Source organism: Alligator sinensis, unplaced genomic scaffold (genome assembly GCF_000455745.1).
Source record: "Alligator sinensis unplaced genomic scaffold, ASM45574v1 scaffold987_1, whole genome shotgun sequence".
Classification (NCBI taxonomy): domain Eukaryota; kingdom Metazoa; phylum Chordata; order Crocodylia; family Alligatoridae; genus Alligator; species Alligator sinensis.
The window spans coordinates 67,637-91,699 of NW_005842574.1; the positions used below are offsets into that span (position 1 = coordinate 67,637).

The 24,063-nt window shown below is 47.3% G+C and overlaps 1 protein-coding gene across 1 annotated transcript in view; it reads right to left on the minus strand.

Annotated features, from left to right (window-relative positions):
- Nucleotides 1-24,063, minus strand: part of HSF1 (heat shock transcription factor 1) — a 90,988-nt gene that overhangs the window by 39,829 nt on the left and 27,096 nt on the right. The window contains exons 2-4 of the mRNA XM_006032463.2: nucleotides 19,016-19,124; nucleotides 12,324-12,460; nucleotides 10,027-10,151 (exon numbers count right to left, since the gene is read on the minus strand). Coding sequence (XP_006032525.2) covers nucleotides 10,027-10,151; nucleotides 12,324-12,460; nucleotides 19,016-19,046 — 293 coding nt within the window. The 5' untranslated portion in view covers nucleotides 19,047-19,124. The remainder of the gene's footprint in view (nucleotides 1-10,026; nucleotides 10,152-12,323; nucleotides 12,461-19,015; nucleotides 19,125-24,063) is intronic.

Here is a 24,063-nt window from a genome sequence, read left to right on the forward strand (position 1 = left end):
GGTGCTAGTGAGCCACTGCTCCTGCACAGATCTTTTGCCCAAGTTGCAAGAATGGGACAGAAGATATTACAAGCTCATAAAGCACAGTGCAAAACACAGAAAGAATCTGGCCAGCAGTTTCACACCAGATCCTCTTACAGATTTTATGCCTTTGCTATATAGACTGGGCCTCATTTTTTCCACACCAGTTAAAACAGATACTCAGGGAAAAAACCCTGTTGCTGCAACAAAATTACTCAGGAGAGGTGGAGAGAGAAAACAGGATTGCAAAATTCTATAGCTCTAGACTCAAAATGAGGGCTTAAGGTAGGAGTCATTTGGTGACTCAACCCCTGAATGATTTCAGGCAGCTTTTAACCACAGCACCTTAGTCCCTGAAGGTCAGAGGCTTCCATTAACGAGGCTTTTCTGAGCACAGCGACTAAAAGCTTGGATATCACCTAGTTGGCTTCATTATGTCCTAGCTCAGCTTTTCTCTCACCTAACACTGATGGATTCAATCTTTTCAACAAATGTTCTAACGCAAACCCTATCCCCTCAGGTCAGTGTCAAATGATAATATATATGTTGCTTTTGGAACCCTGAAACCATAAAGAAAGTTACATGGGTCAAAATTATTTGGTATGATTTACTGGGGGGGTGGGGGGGTGGTTTGCATACGGTAAAATAATTCTGGGGAGGAGGAACAGTGCTGCAAGAGGCCAAGCCCTGGTGTCTGTTTAGATTTATTTTCATCAGGAGAAATTTTAACTTTTAAATTCTGTTAGTAACTGGGGCCTTGTAAAAGCGGCGGGGCCTTGTAAACAGCGTCTGGTCAGGAGGAAGTGCTCTCAGCGTCCCCTGGTAGAACTTCATGCGCCAAGTCAAAGTGAACACAATCCCTGAAGGAGGCTGGGGGAAAACCGATAAAAACAGGTGCAGACACCATGGCTAGCTCACTGCTTTCAACAATCTGTTTAAAATTAAACTTACGGATACACTTTGGCTCCCCCCGGACGCGAGCAGAGCCGATGAATCACAGGGAAGTGACAACCCCTCTGTCTTACCTTCCTGCTCTGGTTTGCACAAGGGTGGTAGCCCTTAGTAAAGCTGGACGTGGGGGTGGGGAATGACCACAGGCTGGGGCTAGGAGAGGGAGACGGGCACCCCAGCCAGAGATTTGGCCCTTCTTCCTCCTCCCCACGAAGGAACTTGTCCTAACAAGCGATCAGGACATTTCTCCAGCTTGGTCTTGAGGTTCTGCTCTCTCCGCTCTGCTCCGTTACACCACATGACCATGCACAGTACGAAACACTGGCCTTTCCAAAAGAGGATCTCCTCTTCCAAGCCAAGGAAGTGACAGCTGCTGAACGGAAGCCAATTATCTGCTGCCCACTCCTTACAGAGGGAGAATGCAGACATGAGAAAAGGGGTCCCAGCGTATGACTTTTTGACCAGGGTAAGAAGATATGAAATAATGGTGCCGTCCTTCCCGAGGTCAAGCCAAGCCATACTCCTTCGCTGGCCAGACAGCCCACAAAAGTAACAGGCAGCAACAGAGAAGTTTGTTCCTTGAGATATTGGTCAGCCTGGAGCCAAGAAGGAAAGCTAGTTTCAGGCAGTAAAGTATGCTTTGCCCAAAGGGCTGCATGGCACCGTGAAACAGCCGGCAGCCTTATTTTCAGCTGTCAACTTAAAATCCAAGTGGTTCCAGCCTAAAAGACCCAGAAGGAAAAGAGCTGGCTTAGAAAGTGCCTGTTTTAGGAGAAGGTAAGGCTCCAGGAGAAACAAGAATACAGGAAGGAGAGAGGGAGGCCAACAGAAACTGGAGCAATTCAAGGCCAGCAGCTTTGTCTAGTGTTAGCTTAATTATCAGCCACTTATTTGCCTCGCTTGAAACACCTCTGGAAGATCACTACCAGCCCAACAGAAGGGATGGGGTTAAACCTGGTCCTTTTCCCTATCAAGTTCCTATGACGGTTTTTCTATGGAAAGCTGAAGCGAACCCAATTTGGGGGCAGGAAAAGGATGCCATGAGTCATGGCAGCCTAGGATACAGACCTCATCTGTATGAGAACATAACAGAACGCAGCTGCTCTGCTAAGAGCAAGAGTCAGACAATACTCAGAAGCTGAGAAGGTGCTAATGTAAAGTCATGCCTGGCTGTGCTAGGAGTGCTGGAAGCTGCTGGGGTGGACAGGCAGCGAGCGGGGCCCCACGATATGCTTAGCAAGCAGCAAGCGTTCTGGAGACGGAACAGGACGCAGCCTTCTCGTCTGTTGAAAGGGCCTAGGGGCAAAGCTGCGTGTGACCAGGCCTTGGGGTGACGCTTTCAAAACGCTATTGCCGCACCACGTACTTGTTCTGCACAAGGAAAAAATCTGAAGTTTAACATGAGCTACTTTAGTTCAGAACAAAAAGCAACCGAAGCAAGAGAGACCACTTAATTCCAACAAACCTTGACTGTCGGAACGGGTCATCTTCAAACTTGTCCTACTTTAAGCTGTGTGTGAAAAATTCAACCAAAAGGACAGTTTTTGTGTATTAGTCCAGTACCTGAAAACAGGGGCTGATACCAAGTGGAGTCCAATGCTAACTAGAGCGATGTTCTTCCAACCTTAACACCGAGTGTCATTCCAGCTAGCCAAGGAGATGAAAGGAACTGAAAGGCTGGCTGTTGCATCTCTGCCAGAATGAAAGAGGACTCCTTGTTTCTTTAGTGAGAGGCCCAGGGGACCTTCATGTTTTATGTTTCCCAGAATGAGAAGATTTGCTCTTTTTGCATATCTTTCTGTGCGGGGTAACTTGAGAAGGAGAAAAATCCTGATGTGATGCAGTCTTTAACTCTATGGAGCTGGTAAGGCAAGAGTCTGACCGTGCATCAAAGCCTTTCCTATAGCAGGCTGCCATTACAGACAGTGTGGCCCAAAGCTTAGTTCTGGTTTTTAATCTCCAAGGCCCCCAAAAAAGAGAAGGAAGGAAAAAATAGGGATTTCTATTTCCTTAAGATGGATCAATACAGTCACTTTGTGCAACCTCTGAGCATGAGCTCAGATTAAAGAACCGACCAGGTGGGCTTCTAGTGTACTCCAGGGAAGCAGTGTCCTGGCCCACAAACTCTCAGGCACTGGGGAGCATTATCCAGTCCTGCTGGAGGACCTGCTGACAGGGATGGATAAATATTTTCATACCCCAAAGTTTAGCGTGTCTCCTTTTTATTCTTTCCTGCCAGTGCTAAAGACTAGCAGCAAATTATCCAGACATGAGCAATATTACCTTGGTGGAGCTGGCTTAATTGCATTCCCCAGTCTTTCAGGCAGACTGTATGAGCTAAACAAGTCAATATGGGAAGACGTGAGAAGGTCTGTGCACAGTGGTGCAATAAAAAGATAGTTTCAATGAGCATTATATTGGATTTGCCAGAGATGATGTCCAAGTCAAGCCCAATAAAAACCCCACAAACAGTCTTCCCTTTGACTGGCTCTGAGCCACATGCATTTTCAATATGCTACAAAGGTCTTACTCTCACCAGGAGACAAGTTGTGACTATAAACTCTTTTAAATGCCAACAGAAAGGGTCTGATATAAATTGCACCTGGTGCAATTTTTAGTGGAGGGAGGAAAAAACCCAAACCTCACCTTTAGATACGCAAAGAATTAAAAACACAGTGTTCCAGACAGGACGAACCCTGCGTCAAGCTTCCGGTGTTCACGGCCCTTCGGAGGGCACTGACAACGCTCCGTATTAAGGTACTTTAAAGAAAGCTTGCATTAAATAGAATGAATGTGCAACTTCCTGGGAAAGCCCATGTGGTGACACCTGCGCTAGGCTGCACAGAATGGATCAAACCTTAGAAATGTCGTGTGTTAGAGAGACATGGGTGAGCAGCATAACCATGAAACAGGGGAGCGGGAACTTCTGACTGTAGTCCCAGCTCTACCCGTCGGAGACGATCTCGCACACAGTCCATGAAACTTCAGGAAATCAGGTAGTTTGGCTCTAAAGCATTTTGAGCATAAAGATTTTGGATAACTAAGCATTATTACCGGACTGGGCAAAGGGCTGGCTGATTCCTAAGCTGTGGCGCAGCAGTGGACCCCACTGCACGGCCAAACAGCTAGTTCAGTCACAGTAGCACACAGTCGCCCAGAGGGTAAAGCGCCACCATTCCCATCCCTTTTGCTGCTTGCTCAATGAAGGCCCCAAGCTGCGAGGGCATAAATGTCTCTGCTCTGCAAAGGTGGCTCTCCAGAACTGCACTGCCCAAACTCCACAGGGAAAAAGGGGGCAGGCAAACTGCTTTTCTGGATGGAAAAGATGAACGCTGACAGACCAGCTGAGGGTTTGAACCTTAAGTCCCGCACCAGGGACTGCTGAAGGGACTCAGATGCCTAAGGCCAGGAGAAACCTTCTAGTTCAACCTTGCGTAGACTCCCTGAAGCGACTCCTGTTGCAATCTTCACAGTTGTGGCTGAGCTACAGGCACCTCTCTTTAGAAAAGCCCAATCTTGATTCACAAAATTTCCAGTGACAGCAGAGGAGCTAATACAGCCCTTGGTGAGCCGTTCCAATGGCCAATTCCACTCACCATTAAAAAAACATATATCCTGTTTTTAGCTCGAATGGCTAAAGTACAGACAGTCAAAAAGGCTGACGCTGAACTGATTCGGTCTTTGTAGGTCAGTCTAAGATGCAGAGATTAAACTGAGAAACAGCTGGACACGCAGTTACTTCTGACTCAGGAAATGTAGCCACATGCCTGCGGTGGCTCAGGCCAGAAGCCAGGGGGAGTCGGGGGGCACTACAGCATGCCTGGAGCCAGCATGGGCTGTATGCTTGCTTCCTCTTCCTGCTGCCCCTGAGCTCTCTTGAATTTGCAGTCCAGAATCACAGCAGCAGGACTTTCCAGGGTTGTGCACCACTTCCTCTTCCTGCTTCTAGGAATTTTAGTCCACAGTCACAGCCAGCATTAAGTTTCAGTAAGTTTCGCAGCAAGGCAGCTCTGTACTCTGTCCCCAGGCCCCCCTCCCCCACCCAACCCTGATCTACTGGAGCAGACAGCCCAGCCCAGCCCAGGACTGGAAAGCATGCTGGGGGACTGTGATTTAACTTGAAAAAGGAAGAGGTTGGGGACAGAAATTTCATAAACTGGTTTGACCCAAATCAGTTCAGTCTGATACTACATTCAACCAGGTTTATCTTAAACCAGTTTCAGCCATTTTGAAACTGGTGTATTTGCACTGAGCTTCTGTTGTGTTATAGGTTTAAACCAGTTTCTGATGACTTAAACCGGTCTGTGTGTAACTTCTGTCCCTAGCCAACTGGTCCACGTTCAACTTGCAGGCAGTGGACCTTGTTGCAAGTTTGCGTGCAAAGCTGAGGAGCCTTCTCCTATCAGATTTCTGTTCCCCCTGTCGGCACTTACAGACCAATCGCCATCTCTTTGATGAGATGGATGGATCGAGCTCCTGGCGCTCACTGCTGCACAGCATGTGTTCCGATGCTTCAATCAGTCTTGTGGCTCCTCCTGAGCCCTCTGCAATTCTTAAACATCCTTCATGAACTGACATCTGCACAGGACACGCCACGGTATTCCAGCAGGGGCCACGACAGTGCCAAAAACAGAAGATAATACAAATTCCCTATGGCTACTTGATATCCCCTTGTTTACACACGCAAGGACCACAGTAGCTCTTTTGGACCCGGCAGTGCTCTGGGAGCTCATATTTAGATGACTGAAAAAGCCTGAGGGGTCAGAGCTGCTGCTTCCTGGGATAGGGTACCCCATCCCCCAAGTATGGCTTGCACTCTTTGATCCTAAATGATTTTACATTTGACCATATTGAAACGCATGCTGTTTTAGAAGCAATAGCTTTCATTAGTCTCCCTGGATATTAAGCTGAAGAAATTCAGCTATCTACCCAGAAGCTGCGCTTTCAAAAATTCCTCAACTAATCCACTCTGGCACCTGTATCTCTAGTGGCCACGTGTACTATATGATTGCAGAACTGGGGAAGGGGAGAAGACCTGTGGTAGGGAAAACTCAGGACTCCACTCTACATCACCTTTACAGAACAGCTTTGGGAGGTTTTCACGAAGCTTCTCCCACAAGACTGACCAGGCTCCTTCTTCCTGTATCAACCCCCTTCCAATTCTTGATCCTGGCTGAATCCTGCACCACCCCACACCACGGGGGCACAGAAGTTCCTTTTCTGTCTGCAAGTTTTCTAAGGCAGTCTGCACTAGCAGTATTCGGCAAAAGCACCGAATCTAATCTTTAGCAAACAGGGGAAAGCACGTGTCCTTCCCCAGACACTGCAGAAATAGTTTGGAAGCACAAAACCAGTAGTCAGCGATCTAGCCATAAAAACATTATTCCTTCCCAATTTTCTGCTCACCTCCTGGGGGCCAAGACAAAATTCTGGCAGTGTAAGACAGACCCAAATGTTATCTCTAACAGCCCATTTATCGACTGACCAAAAACAGGCAGTTTAACAGGAACAAACTGAAAGGTCATAAATGTATGCAGTCTCACCCTGTAAGTGGCATGTTAGGCTGAAGCTCCCAAGCAACATCCAAGAAGCAGAGGCATGGAGAAGGGGGCAAGGACACAGCCAGGAAAAATCCCATAGCAAAATAGGACAAGAAGATATAAAGTTACCACAAAAATTAAAAGAAAAGAGCGGTAAAGAAACAGATTTCAAACCAGAAGAGAACTGAACAGAGCAAGAGTGATCAGGGAGTGAATGTTATGCTGGTGTTGGGAGGACAGATGTAAATCAGTAATGACCACACTAGCTTTAAGCTTGTTCTGGGAGAGATGGTCCAAGAGGTCGATCCTTGCTAAGGATTTTCTCCAAAACCTTGCTAAGGAAGCAAAACTGGAGGCAGGGTGAAGACAGGTAAATTTGCAGCCTCCCAAGAGCACGGGTGGGCAATCCCAGCACAACGAGCAGGTGCTACGAAGGGAGGCAAGAGGTGTTAAAAGCAAACTTGATCAAGAGCAGAGCCAAGACGCCATAGATGAAGGAGAGTCTGCAAGACAGACTGGGAAGACTGACCCGAGACAGAACCAAGGGAACTGGCGGGGTCACCACCAGGATGAGTAAGTGCCCTGGACCACAGAAAAGTGAAAACCTGAACGACAGTTAGGAAGGTCACTGTGGCATATAGACAGACAGCAGCTGAATGGGTATAGGACATTTGAAGCTGGTCTTTGACAGGTATCCAGGGAACACAGCCCGACTGAAGCAGCTGTACAATTTCTGGATTTCCCACTTGAGAATCTGAACTGTCCCATGAGAGATTCCTTGCAAGTTTGTTACACAAATAAAGGGCAATGTGCGTTTTGTATTTATTGGTCGATAATTACCTTCTCATTGGAGGGGGAAATTCAATGCTGTTTGAGCCACAATTCTGATAATGGGAAGCTGGCAGGGTCTGCTCTCCAAAGCGTCGCTCTTTGTACTCCATCTCCATCTAGTGGTGCGTACAGACACGCTCAGTTTACAGTAAACGCTCATGCTGTTCCCACCTGATTTGTGGGGTGCCTTGCATGTAGCTCTAAATAACTGTGATCCCACTTGCGGAAGCTTATTCTGTACCTAGGTAAGAGGTCAGGCCTTACAGGTTTCAAATACTGCAAAATATTTTACATATTTACTTGACTGGAAAAAGCCAGAGAAGCTGAGCTGAATACTACATGCAAGGATCTTGGCTTTCTTAATATATAGTAACAGTCCAGAGAAAGTCAGCTGCGAACTGCAGCTACCTCTCAGGATCCTGGGAGGACTACCCGTCTTACAGAGCACCTAGCTGCCCAGATCCGATTGTGGCCTTGTTACATGAGACGTGGTACAAACAGGCTGCCTGCAGAGCCCCTGCGGAGCAACACTGCCCTAGTGATGCACCAAACAGATGATATGGGACTGCTGCTTTTCTGTGAAATATGCCATTTTTACATGCATCTCAGAAGCAATGCAAGGTCATATGACTGGCACATGGGATCGAGAATGGCTCCTGCAGCTCCTCATAAGCTGTTTCATGCTTGAAGGGTAAAAGGAAATAAACTCCGCAGCTGAGGTGCTAAAGGCAGAAGCAGCCTACTGGGAGCAACACACACCAGCTAGGGACAGAGCTGCACTGCATCAGAATGAGCTGCAAGCTCAGAAGGCACTGGGCACCTGGATGCTCTTCCAGGAAGAGAGTAGGATAAAGATGAACTTCCACCTCCAAGATGCACAAATTTTTTCTGCAACAGATGTAATGCTGGGTCCACCACTGACAAGTCATCGGATGAGACTTGTACATCTGTATGTTTCAGATGAAAGTGAAGGACGCGTTTCCTAAAGGACAAAAAAGGTAGCCTACAAACTTGCTGAAATGTGCTTTACCAAGGCACCTTTTGGCCATTTTAAGGCTGACAGTACGGGAGAGTTTTCATTTGTTTGTGCTGGACGCATCACTTAGTTTACCTGATGGCAAAAGGAAGCTCAGCTGCCTATACTGTGTACCTGGGCATGGGAAATTCAAATGCTAGTCACGGTGCCAGGGTATTTCATACACCACCACTTACTGAAGGGGACAGCAGGGTGATCTACTTTTCTTCCTCCCTTTGCAATGAAGAGCCTGAAGAGAACCACAGCCTAGTTATGAGGCTTCACATTGAGGGGTAAGGGGAAGATGAAGACAATCAGCTACAATAACCCTGGAGACAAAGAAGTCTCCCTCCTCTTCCATGTGAAACGCTCTGTGAGCACAAGGTACCGCAGCGAAATCCAAGAGGAGGGAGGGCATGGAACGCCACATGGCAGATGTGCTTTCATTTGGGCACAGATCCCTTGAGATCCTCATTCCTCCTCCCTGCTCTGTCCAGTAAGAGAGCACCAGACATTAGACCGGCCCCTGGAACAGCCCGCTCCCCTTTTCCTATGCCACTGAAGTCAATTCTTTTGGAACAGTAGTGGAAGTTTCTTCAAACTGAGATGAAAATCTGTTCCTTTTCACCTTGAGGCTAGTCTAAGACACGATGTTAGAAAATTCAGAGTAAGGGATGGTTTCCCCACCCAGGCAAAGGGCACACAAGGAAAAGAAAAAGCAGACATTTGCAAAGCCTCTGAAGGAATCTGGAGGCCCATTTTCCATTCATTTTATTGGGTATCCAAGTCCTCCAACAGCTTTAAAAACATCTCAGCCTAATGGTCATGAATGGCAGGCCTCAATTCTAAAACAAATCCTGCCATTTGTTGGGTCAGTCCATTGCCTCATTGTTGAATAAACTAAGGACCCCACCTGGCATGGGTTATGCACAGCCTCTGACTTCTACTCTCTCTTGCAGGGTGGGAAAGACCAGGAGTGCTCAGCAGTGCTCTGTAACACCCCCTAATGCTGCCTTAGCAAACTGATGGTGACTAAATAGCATGTTCTGTCCCCTTGTCTGCCCCGCCAAGTGCAAGTCTCCAGTACCAGTAACCAGCAAGGATGGAAGTGGCATGTGTAAGACATCAGGCTTGCAGAAAGGCAGCAATGTTAGAGCACACGCGTAGACATTGTTCCAGTCATTTAAATAACACAGTGATAGGTACAGCGTGCAAACAAGAATGTGACTTCTGCATTGGGTGTAGGCAAACTCATGAGCAAGAAACCAGGACTGTGCAGAGGGGGTCAGACTTCACGCAGGTGGAAGCAAGTCGTTGCGCTCTCCTGGCTCAGATCAGAAGTGCAGCAGGGTTCTCCCAAAGGGAAGTTACCAAAGCCTCACTCTGTCTGGGGCTGGAGGGTTGGTCACTGTGACACCAGGCCCTTACAAAGGTATAATACTGCTCAGAAGGCTCCTCCACTCCCTTTCTTCCCCAGACAGAGCGCCTCTTAAAGCTCAGACTGCGCTCCTGAGACATTCGGGATGCTGGCAAACATGAGAGCACACACAACAATGGAGACCAGCTACACTTCTCCTACGGGAGGCCTTGAACATATTTTTTTCAGAGGAAATAAGTCAGATGGAGCAGATTCTCCTGTTTTCTGCCCTCCCCTCCCTACATACATACTGCTTCATGGCTATCAGCTTGGAGTCCATGCTCTCTTGCTTTCCCTTCATCACCTGGACGTCAGTCAGTAACTTGGTTACATTGTCTTGTCGAACCTTTATATCCTCATTCTTTATACTGGATACCTGGAGACAGAACGGAAAAGGTCAGTGGTGTTTGCTCTTACAAAACAGTTGCTTAACTGTCAAAGGTAGTACAGCAGGTGAGCCATCTTCCTCCCCCTCCAATGCCTGGGTTGCGTATAGCTGAATCAGATGGGCTCACAGCAGTCATCTACAAGAACATCGTTACTTGCAGAGAATGAACTCTTCCCCCACCCTAAATAAGCTGAATCTCTCAGCTCAGAAAGGCAAACATTAAGGCTGGTACAAAGCCAACAGCTCTCTTGCAGCCCCAGAATGACAGCGCACAATCTTCCATCACATGATGGGATAGCTATATTGGCTAGCACAGCATTTCTAATGCTAAAACTCAGAGGCCAGGAAGAGCAAGGGAGCACAATGACAGCTGGGATTTTATTGAAGATACACAGCACATAATCATGCTGCTCCACAAGCCAGCACACTGCAGTTAGCAGAGAACACGGCTCTTAGTGGGTGCCCCAATTTTTTTCTCTCTTTTTGCTACATTTATAAATGGTTAATCAGAACCATTTGAAAGGCAAAGGGAGAAAAGCAAATGTTCACTCTGCAGCATGGAGAATGAGCAAGGCCAGAGCTGAAGTGGGATGGGGAGCCTCTCACTATAGAAATGATGAGGGGGCTACTCAGGAAGCTTTGCAAGTGCTAAAGCAGGGAAGGGAGGGACCTGTTTCATTTCCCGGATAAAGAGCTCATAAGAAATGACACCCAGGCACACTTCACAAAAGCTGCAATGTGTGAGGACTCTGGATCTGCCAGCAATTACAGGGGTTAGTACATCTCACCTATTCAAAAGTAGGTTCCCCCAGCCTCCCCTTGCCCACAGGCCATATATCTTTGGGATCTGCACATCACAACTTCCTAGAGCACGCGCCCATTGTGCAGATGTCTGGAGGTGCTAAACGTGTCGCAGCCAAAGAGGCACTTAATGTTACGTGAAATTATCCCAGGGCTCCATCATGCAGTTTTGCCTGCTGCTCTCTACAGGTGGCTTTGAGCAATATTTGGAAAAGGATAACTAAAACCTGGATGGCTGCTACTGATCAAGCCATATTTCAGAACAAATAGAGCTGCTCTGATAGTTTAGAAGAAGTTTTTGGCACCGAGTACTGGCTGGCTGCTCCTTTAAAATGCTCTAACAAAATAATTAGAGAACCAGCCATGAACAAGGCAGCGCTCTCACAAACACAAAAAGCAGGATTTAGGTCTGAACCCTCTGACCCACCCATGAGGCACAAGTAAAGTTCACACCATTAGCTCTGGCAGCAGGGGAGTCCAAACTGGCCAAGGTTATCCTCCTCGCTAGACACCTGACTTACTCACATGCCAACATGACCAGAGGTGCCTTCTGCTCATGTCAAAACTGAGCACTGCATGTGGAGACCCCAACATTAGAGAGCCCACACCTGTACGAACCGCGGGTAGCCGAGTACTGTCCCAGTTTAGCGCACCAATTACCATTTGGAAAACGGGCTGCATGCCAGCCAGTTTAAAATATTTTTTAGTCGTCTTGAATAAAACCCTTTGTTTCTTGCCGTTCCCATTACCAGCAGAGCCATCATGTGATGGATGAAATCAGAGTCTCCTCTTCAAAGGGTCTAGAGAACAGAGTATGGTTTTTCTCATTAGGTTGAAAAATACCCCAAGTGTTCAGCCCATGGCTGCATTCCTCCTTCCAGTTCTACAGGAAGGTCCGATTGCTCTGTGACTCTTCCCTAGGGGAAAGGAAAGTTTGTCGTAACCTCCGCTAGACCAGGCCTACACAGTAAAAGGAAAAGGAGAGGTGTGGAGGGGATGCTAGCTTCCCGTTTGCACAGCCAAAGACAAACTGGTTTCCACATTAACCAGTTGTTTCCTTCAGGGTGTCCTGAGCCACCTCAGTCAAACCTGGTGCCAAGAGGGCAGTAAGAAAGCAATCAGAGGAAGTGGCACACTACACACCTGCTGCAAGCTGATTGGCAGGTTGGCACAACACCGTGCGACTGAACGAGAGGCAAGGTGGGGAGTTAACTAGAGAAACAGCTGGCAAAGAACGAGACTTGCAAGGCCAAAATCCCCATCGCACCCCGCAGCACACTGCTACTTTTCTGACTAGCCCTGTTCGCTCTGAAACGCTTTACCTGGGACCTGCCTGAAATAGCTGTTTTGTACACTTACACTGGTTACTTTCCTCTTGATATTCTCCAGGAGATGATCCTGGCCTCGGATGAAATACGGATGCTGGAATTCAGTATCGTCCTTCTCTGGCTTCACCAAACCTCCCTGCTCGATGTGGACAACCTTTCGAAAGCCATCTGAAAGTCAGAGGTGAATAATTAGAGCAAAGCAGCACAATCTGAAGTTGAACTGAGGAGCACAATCTTGCTTGCCAAGGGTGTGCACACATGGTAGCTTATCAATACGACACGGGATTGGAGACCGAGCCTGAGAAAAGCTATGAAACGTATATGCCCCTTTCCCCTGTTCTTGTGTTTGCATTCCAGCAGTTGCCCCTCTGATTTTTGACACAGCCAACCCCCAAAACCTTGGGGGAGTGAGAGATGCCTCCCCTATAGTGCAGCAGCAGACATTCAAATAATGTTCCTCTCTGCTAGGCAAGGCAGTCTTATGCCCTCCTCCCAACTAGTCTTCCATATGCCACCCCAAGAGTACAGCAAGCTGGGAGTCAGACAAGCACCTCAATTTTTCCCAAACATCTCCAACAAGCTGCCGCCCCCGCAGTGTCCTTGAACACAGAAAGCCCTCCAAGTCTTGAGCATCGGGAGACCAGGCAATATCCTAACTTGTCATTTGAGCAGCAGAAGAAAAATAGTCTGCTGAACAGTGAGTCTCAGTGCGAGGCCAGACAAGGATTTTCAAACAAGATGCTGCACGGGACTGGGAGGTTTGCAAGTCATTGAATCTAGGGGGATAAAGCAGTTCCCATGAACTGCATGCTGGTCCCAACGTGCTGGGCAATGTCAAGGATGAGGACAGGACAGGAGTGCTCTATCGCTTCATCCACTACTGAGAGCACAAACACTTGTGAAATGAAACCTTGCAGCTGTGCAGCAACAAGGAAAGAACGCAGCCATATTTAACTGAAACAGTCAAAATTGTTTCTAGAGGCAGAACAAAAAATGACCACACTTGGAACCTGGCCAAGACCTTGGTGCTCACAGATCCAGCACGCCAAGGAATCTTTAAAGAGACAACGGGATCAGAATCTTATTTCATTTCTTGTCAAAACGATGGCAGTGTGATGTCTCCAACCATACCGAGTCTGCGTGGGTGGATGAGCTGCCTCCTGATTTTAATCTAGTGCTCCCCGTAGTACCCGAGTACCACGAAGCATTGTTCTCACCCTGCAGATGCAAAACCTAGGTGGAGATTAAGTGATTTGTCCAAGGTCACACAGCAGTCGGGGGCAGAGCATGGAGGACAGTTCTCAAGTCCCAGTGCAGTGCTTTAATCAGAGTCATCCTTCCTTTCAGCAGCACATCCTGGCTGCACCTTGCGAGTCTCCCCCCAAGCAAAGCGACCTGGCGCTTGCATTATATTGTACACGTTCTAGGTACTATGAGAACATTCATTCTTAACAATCCTTAAGGCATTACACCCCCATTTTAGAGAAGAGGCAGCCAAGGCTCAGAGGAAAAACGACTTGCCAGTGAGTCAGAAGTGGAATTAGAATAGGAGACCTGATTTAAACATTGTACTTGCTCCCACAGCCCACATTGTCTGATTTAAGTGCCAGATCCGGGGTTTTTTTAAGCCATTCTTAGCACTGTTTGTAAGTTTGAAAGATGTAATTTGTTTCAGCTGACGGCACAGTATTGTCTTGGAGACTCGCAAGTATAGGAGACCGGTAACGCTGAAAATGAGTTCCTCTGCAGAAACGCCACCCTAAAAGGGTAGCATTAAAGGGTAATATTACAGTATTGGCTGGGGATTGTGGGAAGGTTAATAAGTGGGTTTAATTATCTTGATGAATCTGGTGTTCCAGCAGAACATGGCTTATCAGCTTCTGCACTGAATTAAGAAATGGCTCTGGCTTGGATTCACCCCAGGCTGGGAACCTCAAAACAAAGCACACCAGCTTTTTGCATGGTGATGTGTAGCTGACAGAGCAAGAGCCCACAACTAGGAACTTCCTGGCTGAGAGCAGCTTGCTAGGACTTCAGGGAATAAATATCCAGGCTACATCAATGGGACTATTAGGTGGAAGACATGGGAGGTGATAGTGCCTCTCTATGGGGTGCTGGTTGGGCCTCATCTATGTTACTGCGAGCAGTTCTGGGCTCTGTGTTTTAAAAAGGACATGGAGCTTTGGGAGAGGGTCCAGAGGTGGGTGACAAAAACAATCAGTGGTTTGGAAAGCAAGTTGTATGACGAATGGCTGAGAGAACCGGGAGGAAAGGTGGCTAAGGGTGGCCATGACAGCAGTCTTCAAACCTCTGAAAGGCTGTCATAGAGGCAGAACATCTGTTCTCCCTTGTTGCAGAGGCCAGGATATGAATCAATGGCTTCAAAATTGCAGCAGAGTAGAATTTAGATTAGATCTCAGGGAAAAAAACAACAACAACAAAAAAAGCCTGCCTTACTATTAGAGCAGGGAGGCAGTAGCACAGACTGCCCAGGGAAGTGGTGGGATTTCCTTACTGGGGGTTTTCAGGAGGAGCCTGGATAAGCTTTGGTCAGGGATGATTTAAGACCAGCAGGGCTGCATTCACACAGGGGTTGGACCAGATGACCCCCGAGCTGCCTCCAGTCCTAGGACTCTGTGTTTATGGCCTGTGGAGGAGACGGTGGAATTGCAATTCTCCTGCTCTGCGGGGGATGGACTAGAAGAGCAACAAGTCAGAAAGTGCTTTCTGAGCAGTTTAGGCAAAAGCGAGAGACTCAAAACTTCAAATGCACTTAGACCATCTAAAACACTCAAGGGCAAAGTACTTTTGGAGTGCACCAATTTTGTAAACTCCAAGATAAATCAAGAACGGTTGTTCTTAAGTGTTGTTTGAATTTGTTCGACCACAGCTGTGGCTGAAAAGAGCTTCCTGCACTTGCAGCAAGTAAATGATTTAGAGAAACTGTACATTGCTGTAGTGACATGAGCCAGTTTTTCAGTTATTCAAGTGATCCTTCAAAACTAAAAGCCCTGGTCACGAACCACAGAGAGAGTGTGCCCCACCGTTATCCAGAGAACTCGTGGTGAAAGGTAATGAAACTGTCATCCGTTCTAACCACACTGGAATGCTTCTAAACCCCACATCTGGAGCATTACCACTAATCCTTAATACAACCCCCACATGACAGTGTATGAAAGGCATCCTTTATGTCGCTGCCTATCGCAAGAACTCAGTGCCAAAAGGTAAATACGGGTGCTTGTGTGCAGAGAGGAAGCTGAGCAGACTGTCATGAAGCAATGTCTCTGGGATAATCCCAGAATGCCCCTGCTCTCTGGCAGGGGAGAAGTTACAAACACTCCTCACAGTCTGGAAGTGTTTGCACACACAGCTCCGTGCTCCCTTCTGTGTTTGAAAAGCAAGAGAAGAGTTAATTGGTGCAATTGTTTAGGGAACAGAAGAGACAGCAGAGAACATTTCCTGATCTGCAGCGAATGCAGACCTAGCTTTAATGCCGTGCAGGAATAACGATGTATGGAGCGACAGCAACGGGAATGGCTGTCAAAGGCCAAGCACTCCTCCATTTCCAGAATGGCAGCTCCCTCTGCGGAGGCAATCCACAATGCAAGAACAGCAGCAAGCACAGAAAACCAGAGGCTTTCCTGTATTTTCTCTAGGATGTTCATCTCGTTGCTCACCATAGGCTCCTCGGGTTGAGTGGTGACCAGTTTTCACAGTCCTTGTACTAGTTCAGTCACTATTCACATTTCCATGAGCAAATTAAATTGATCAGATTAGCCCCCTAAGATAACTCCCAAGTTACACCATGGGCCCATATAACCTAAAACTGTAAAGTTTTAACACGTAAGTTTTAAACAATTTGAGAAGAAAATAGAACAATAGTTTCATCTCCATAGAGAAGTCAAATGAGCAGATCCTATTAAACAGAGCAGATCAATTTTAAACCCCAGATTCACAAGCTTAATTTTATATCTTGCTTCAAGTTTTGTTCTTTCAACAAATAGGGCACTTAGTCTAGGGACATGCTCCGAAATCACCTTGGAAAGTGGACTCGGCAGAGACGTAATATTCTTCCTGGCTAAAATAAATATAAAACCCGAGCAGCCACCTATCAAATCCAAACAATTCCCCAGATACCTCCAGACAAATTGAGTTTTGCTATTCCACATTGCGGCAGGCCAAGCTCAGTGTTAAAATTCAGTCTTAAAAGTTTAAACCACATTTTTCCCGTCCCAAGCAGGCACTTATCTGCTCCAATCCTGTGCTCTGCCATAAGACAGTCTGGCCAGACGTTTCCCCAGAAGAGACGGGTGCATGCATACCCTTAGTCAAGGTTTATCTCCCTGAGACCTATTTCGGGTTTGGCTTGCCATCATTCTGGAAGCAAGTCACACTGCCATGAAAGTGTAGACAAATATAAAAGAAAGGGCATTGGAACAGAGGATATTTTTGAAGCACTGGCTGAGTTCGTCAAATCACCCTGGTAAATACAATGCCCAGGAGGATTAGAAAGCTGCTTTTATGGTACAGATATTTCATAATAAGAAAAAAGCTTCTCAGGCAGTGCCTCTTGAGAGGATTATTTAAGGCCTCTGTAAAAGCAGGTGGGGCTAGCTTTTACCCCCAAGGACAAGACATGCCAACTACCACAACAACAGAACCAACAGGCATGACATGACATGACAAGACATGACATGACCTGACATGACCTCCCTATAACAGGAAAGGGGCTGACTTTCAGGCTGAACTTTTTTCAGAACTTGAAAAGGTAAGGGGGGAAAAAAGTCACTTAAAGCCAAGGTAAGGGGATCATGCCTTGATTGTTTTGGGAACTGGACTCTTGGAAGATCTCTTCCAAGGCTGCTCTAGGTTGCTTTATTCACATGTCAAAATTGTTTGGATCAAGGAAACTAGAAAGACTTGCTGTAACAGATTAAGTCGTTTTCTCTGGACTCTGTAGCCACAGGAGCTAAAGAGACAGGAAGCTCTTGATGGTTTTTCTGCATATTTTTTTCTTCACTTTTTTTGTCTGCTCCACTAAGGTCTAAGAGTACGAAGAGTTTTGTACCATTTTCAGTGAGGAGTATAATTTTTCTACCAGAATGAAGTCTGTGCAACCTTCAGCATGGACAAAGCAATGATAATATAAGAACATACATACTTCCCTTTCCTACAGGAAGGGCCATACGTATACGAGGCCATCTTTTATACTGGTAAAACTGCATCATGCTAAGGGAGTACAAGTTTGATAGACACGCATCTCATTTGTGGTACAGTGTATATAACTAACAGCTGAGTCACAGATTGGGGGTGAAACCTCCTGAGCCTTAGGGCATGGTGTTTCTTGGGTTTTAACCCTGTGCCCTGGCCACTGATGCGCTTATTTTGCCTGCTTGTTTAATGCCATCTCATCCGATTCCTGCTGTTGTGAAAAAGGAGGGTACTGACACTTGTATGAATGCCCACCTGAGGCTTTTAAAGTTGTACATAATTAAATGGGGACTTTCCAACAGGCTGCTTTCTTCTTGTTCTAGTTTTATGATCAGCTCTCCTGGGTGATGACATCAGAAGCAAAAGCAGCAGCACTTTTCTTATACACCAGTGCTTGGGTTTACCCTCTTCCAAAGAGATCGAGAGCATGCCAGTACTAGAAGCAAGGGTGGCTTTCCCCTTAGAAGAGCAATGTCTCTCAGATATAAGACTGTTATGGTGACACGACAGGTGGGCAGTGCTGCTGCAGACACCAAGTGGCTGGGCGTATGAAACCCAGCCACCTCAACGAGCAATTTCTGCCAAGCAGCCTAATAAACTGAATGCCCTTGGCTGCCAGGAGAGGGCAGGAGAGGAGCTGTGCTTGCTGGTACGGAGCAGTCGGAAAGATCAGAAGAGGTAGGCGATTTGCAGATGATCTACTTGAATGGCTCTTTGCTGGCACATAAGGAACTCAAAGTGGCTGACCTCTTCATCCCAGCTGGCTTTGATTTCTTGGGAATGTCTCTGCTCAAGGCTCACTGGCAGGAGAGAGCTGCCCATTTTCAACGGTGACTTGCAGGCAAGTGTCACCTTTCCCAGACCGGACTGTCACAAGCAGGGGCAGGGAGGGAACAGTCCAGGATAAATGCAGCATCTGGACAGATTCCAGCACTAGCCGGAGTTATTTAATAAGGTCAAGTTTGATTGGTGAGACTTGACAAAAAGGTTACTGGCAACAGCTGCACTTGACACGTAAGAAGGAACGAGCCAACTTGCTCAGAGCGTGCTCAATCTGAGAGGACGAGAAGTTTGACGGGGATCCCAGGTGGGTCCCCTCCTGGTGACGGGTGTGCATGGTGGGGATACACAACTTAATTAAAAGAATAAGGGCACTTGGAGCACAAAAAAAGCACAGGGCTCTTGTTCTATTACTCAAGGAAATGGCTAAACGCAAGTGGGTCTATCCAGTGCCACCAGGCTGTCTGCTCCATCAGAAATGCTCTAATGCAAGTTCTTTTTTCTCCAGCGTTACAATGCTCTGCAGGGGCGGGGGGGTTCTCCTTTCCCTCAGCACAAGCTGACCGATACACTTATTCTTGGTCTCCAGAAATCCACCTAATACATTCTTGGTGTCTCTGTGTTCCCAAACCAAATCCAGCCCTTCCAGCTAAATAAAGGTACAGGCAGAAGAGGTGACCACCGCTGCAAGATGCATTGGCGCTGGATTCTGGAGCGACGCAGGGTACTTACACATGTTGAGCTGCCGAACGAAGCTGGCCATGTTGTTATGTTTGAAGTACTTCGGAAGCACCTCCTTGGCAAACTGGCCTTGGTCAAACACATGGAAGCTGTTTCCGCTCTGTTGGGAAAAACCAGTGAAAGGGAAATATTACAAAACCGCACGGTATCAATCTGCAGCTTCCACCATATTTCCCACTATTCTTAACTTCAGATGGCATGAGCCAGTCTGACAGGGAGGTGGGCCACGTGGGAACCTCTGGCTCTACTTCTGATGACACTTAGAGGGGAGCGAGTTAAAGATGCACCAATTTACATCTCAACAGTGTGCTGAGGTGGCAGAAGCAAGCAAGATGTGAACAGCCAGCGACCAGGGCTTTTATACTTTTTCACTCATTTTGTAAGGCTCTCCAAGGTAGCCTGACATCTTAAAGCCGATCATGCAGTCCCCCCTCACAGAATACCCTCGTGGCAACCAGAATTGCTTATGAAAGGCAGCATTAGAGGTGGAGTCGTAGTACTGTATTTAACTGATAGAAACAGGAATACAGTGCAGTGCCTTGTAACTGAGGCCCACTCCGATCTAAAGCAGGGGTTCTCAAACTTTTGAGTCGCAGTACCTCTGCACAGCTTTTCTGAACGTGGCAGTACCCCTGGTTGAGAACCACTGTGCTCAGCTGGCCTTGGGCATTCAACTGGGTGCAGCTGCTACCGGATAACATTAGCCCGTGCTCCTGCCCCACCGTTGCGCTGGGAAGGGCTGCAACACGTGCCCGTGCCTCTGCCTCACTAGGGTTCGATACGCCTACAGCAGGTAGGAGAGCTGGGGCAGTTTTACCTGGTCACTGGTGCTGCCATCTGCACTGCGACACCCGAGTGAGGTCTTGTGGCAGCCGGTTAAGAACCACTGATATAAAGCAACGCCCAGTCTGTCCGTGGGCCAGAACCAGCTGATCCAGATCCTAGGGCAGCCCTGATCCAGACCCCAGGGCACCTTGCCCCCAATCTAGCTGAGTGAGCAAAGAGGGCTTGGCCCAACCCCACAGGAGAAGGAAAGGAGGCATGACTTGGCCCTGATCCAGTCATGTTTACGGAAGGAGTGTGACCCAGCCCTGCAGGAGGAAGGGTGCATGGCCCAGCCCGCACCTGATCTGGATGTATGGGGCGGGGGGGTGGTGGTAGCATAGCGCAACTCCGACCTGCCTTGTGGGGCTTGGAAATTTGGAAGCAGGGGTCAGTGGCAGTATTAATTGCCACTGCTCCCCCACTGCCATATTCTCTGAGCCCATGGACCAGAGCTTGAGCATCCCTGATCTAAAGCATAACAGTAGAGTAAAACTCCTTAGGGGTAGGAAAAATGAAGCAACCTACAAAGACTAAAATTCAAGTGCCAAATGGTAGACCACAGCCTCCCCACTCCACATGCTCTTTTCAGATATTCATTTTCTAGGTGAGATGCAGGGCCGTGCAAAAAGAACTAAGCTAGGGCCAGACTTTGGACTTCAGCACCCGCAGCCAAACGGATTCCCACGCTGTATGCCTTCATTACCAGAAAGCACATCCAAGTTCAAACTACTCCGGACACTGCAGGGGCAGAACCGACTAGCTAGGAAGAACGTGCGTGACATTCCCTATCACAGCACTTTTATTATACGAGAGCCAAGGGCTACGACGGCTACAGGTACCGCACGAGGCTTGTGTTGGAGGGGCCTCACAAACCTTATTCAGTCAATTTTTCACAGACATGAGTGTTATTTTTATGACCTATGTTTTTCCTAATAAAACACAATCAGATATCTCTTCCACTGAAACCCTCAGCCAGTTTTGGTGTCAGATTTTAGAAAATAAAATAAGTTAGCACCAAAGAATAAAACCTGCCTCGAAACTAGTAGCAGCCCAGCACGAGTAATGTTTCAACTATTTAGAATTAAAATGTGGACTGATGTTATTGAATAGCATTTCATTGCTTTTCTGGCATAGGAAGGAGGAATTATATTGTCAATATAATAGCGTCTATAAACCAGGGAGAAAAAAATATTCTCTTTCTGGCAGAGTGACACAAGAACCTGGAGTTCATTTTATGACTTAGATTATCTTTCATGGCAAAGCTCTGCCGCTGATCCATCTTCCTGTTAAGACAATTGCACCCGCTGAAAGAACAAACAGCTCCCAGTAATACTAGATGAGAACCAGGCCAGACAACTTGCTGACAAACCATTACAGGCAACAAAATAATTGTCCTTTCTGGTTCAAAGGGATAAGTGCAGCTCCAGATTAGACCACCTGATGCGTGTGGGGTCCTACAGCTTTCTGATCTTCTGAGCCACGTTTCCACTTAGTATAGCAACGATATGAAAGGACTTTAAAATCTGGAGCTGCTACTCCAGAAATAACTTAGGCCAGGCTGCTCAGGATAATATTTTTTGGCATACCCCTCCCGTGCACAGTCACATACTGCCGGCACATCTTCTGGGTAAGCAGCAAAGCTCCCTGCTGGCTACAGTGAAAAACACGCTGGTGGGTTAGCACAAGTGCCAGCTCAAAATGATCAGTGCCCCAAGGCACGTGGACCTAAATCAAGCCGGTGCCTCAGACCAAAGGGATGCCAAAGAGCAAACAGCCTGAGGCGCTGACATCTACTCCCTGTAAAAATAAAAGGCCACAATTTTCAGAGGCAACCAGCAACTATGGATATCCAAATGGAGACATTTAAATTTAAAAGGCCTTATTTTCAAAAGGTCACAGCTTCCTTTAGAAATTCTTGCCCAAATCCATTGTAGCATCCTTGAATGCCCCGATCAACTGAAAGAATAGCTTGAAATGAACACAGTGACATTCAGGGACAAGTGGGAAGTACTATATACAAGAAGAAAAAAAAATCAAATGCATAAATAAAATTGAGAAATGAGTGGCCAGGAGGCAGTAGTGCAGAAAAGGACCTAGAGGCTACAATAAATTGTAAGCTGAATGAGTCAACAGTGTAAGACCACTGCAAAAAGGCTAACAGAGTAGTGGGAACCATTAGCTTGTATATGGCACTCCTGTTATGGGAAGAGATTCTTCCACTCCCGTTAGCACTGCCACAGCCCTACTCTGATAGCCTGCATCCAGGTCTGGGCACTGCACTCGGAGAAAGAGGTGGACAAATGGAAGGTAGGCCAAAAGCAAGCAGCAAACACAGAAGTCTCAAAAACATGACGTGAGGAAAGTTGGAAACTTAGAATTATTTCATTTACAGATGAACGAGTGCAGGTTTGGTAGAAGTCATCAAAGATAAAAAGATTATTATAATTGTTCTAGCAACCAAGTGTGCCCAGTGGTACAGGGACAGCAGAAGACACAACAGCCTTCAGTTGCAACAGCGGAGATGGAAGCTGGCTGGGAGACACAACGTCTCAACCATGAGTGTGGCGTGCACTGGCCACATTATCAAAAGAGGCCGGGGAACCCACCAGTGGGTGTTTGTAAGTACAATATGGTTTTCTGGGATGGCTGAGACAGGGACAACCCCGCGCTGAGGGGCAGTGACTGAATTAGATGACCTCTGGAGGAACTTTCCAGCCCCGCTGTTTTTCTGTTTAAGGATTCTATAACACAAGGCTGGTTTTCCTGGGGGGGTTTTCAATAAAAGTTTTCAACGTTCAGTTTCTGTCTAGCATAAAAGTAATGGGAAATAGGGCCAGAAGGGACTGCAAGAGGTCTTTCAAGTCCAGTCCACTGCTCAAACCATCTCATCCAACTGCGTGTCTAATATTTTCTTGAAAACTTCCAACAATGGCAATTCTCCAACCTCTCTAGGTGACCTACTCCAGGGAGCCAAGCACAGAACTCTATCCCAGGGCTCACAGCTAGAAAGTTAGTCCGCCTCCGTTTCCCTCGTCTCCTCACCTGCGGACACAGAACAGTCAATATTACCTCTATCACCTCGCTGCACATATTTAAAGACGTACCAAATTCCCCCTCAGTCTTGCCTTCTCTAGACTAAGAAATCCCAGAACTTCCAACCTTTCCTTGCACGTCATGTTTCCTCGACCTCTAAAGCACTGTCGTTGCTCTCTGCTGGACTTGTTCCAGCTTACCTACATCTTCCTCAAAGTGCAGTGCCCCAACCTGGACACAGTGCTCCAGGTGAGGCCTCACCAGGGCGTAGAGTAGAAGAACCACTTTCTCTGACTTAGCAACTCTCCTGTTCATCTTAATACAATCAAATATGCAACCATTTTCTTCCTTCTTGCATTGTTGATGGTCCACTACATCCTTCAGGTCCATTTCTGCAGTACTGCAGCTAGCCAGTGGTTCACCAGTTTGTAGTTGTACATTTGATCATTTTGTCTCAAGTGCAGTACTTTGCACTGCCCTTTTTGAATTTTATCTGATTCATTTCAGACCATTTACCAAGATCATTTAAAATCCTAATCCCACCCTGCAGTTTGTCTGCTACTCCACCCCGAATCATAGAATCACAGAAAATGAGGGCTGGAAGGGAGCTCAGGAGATCACATCCAGTCCAACCGCTGCTCAGAGCAGGACCAGCCCCAGGTACATCAACCCAGACGAGGCTTTGTCGATCTGGGCCTTAAACACCTCCAAGGATGGAGACTCCACCACCTCCCTGGGTAGCCTGTCCCAGTGCTTCATCACCCTCCTGGTGAGAGAGTTTTTCCTAATATCCAGCCTCAACTTCCCTTGCTGCAGCTTGAGCCCATTGCTCCTTGTCCTGCCATCTGCCCCCACTGAGACCAGCCCAGCTCCATCCTCTTTGCAGCCTCTTGCACATAGTTGAAGGCTACTATTCAATCCCCCTTGGTCTTCTTTTCTCCAGACTCAATCAGCCCAGTTCCTTCAGCCTCTCCTCACCAGTCATGTCCCCCAGCCCTCAACCATTTTCATCCCCCCGCACTGGACACCCCCCCCCCCCCATTTGTCCACATCCTTTGTGCAGTGGGGGCGGAGGGGAGGAAGACAAAACTGGACACAGGACTCCAGATGTGACCTACCCAGTGCCATATAGAGGGGAAGAATCACTGCCCTCGATCTGGGGTCATCTGAACCCAGCACTC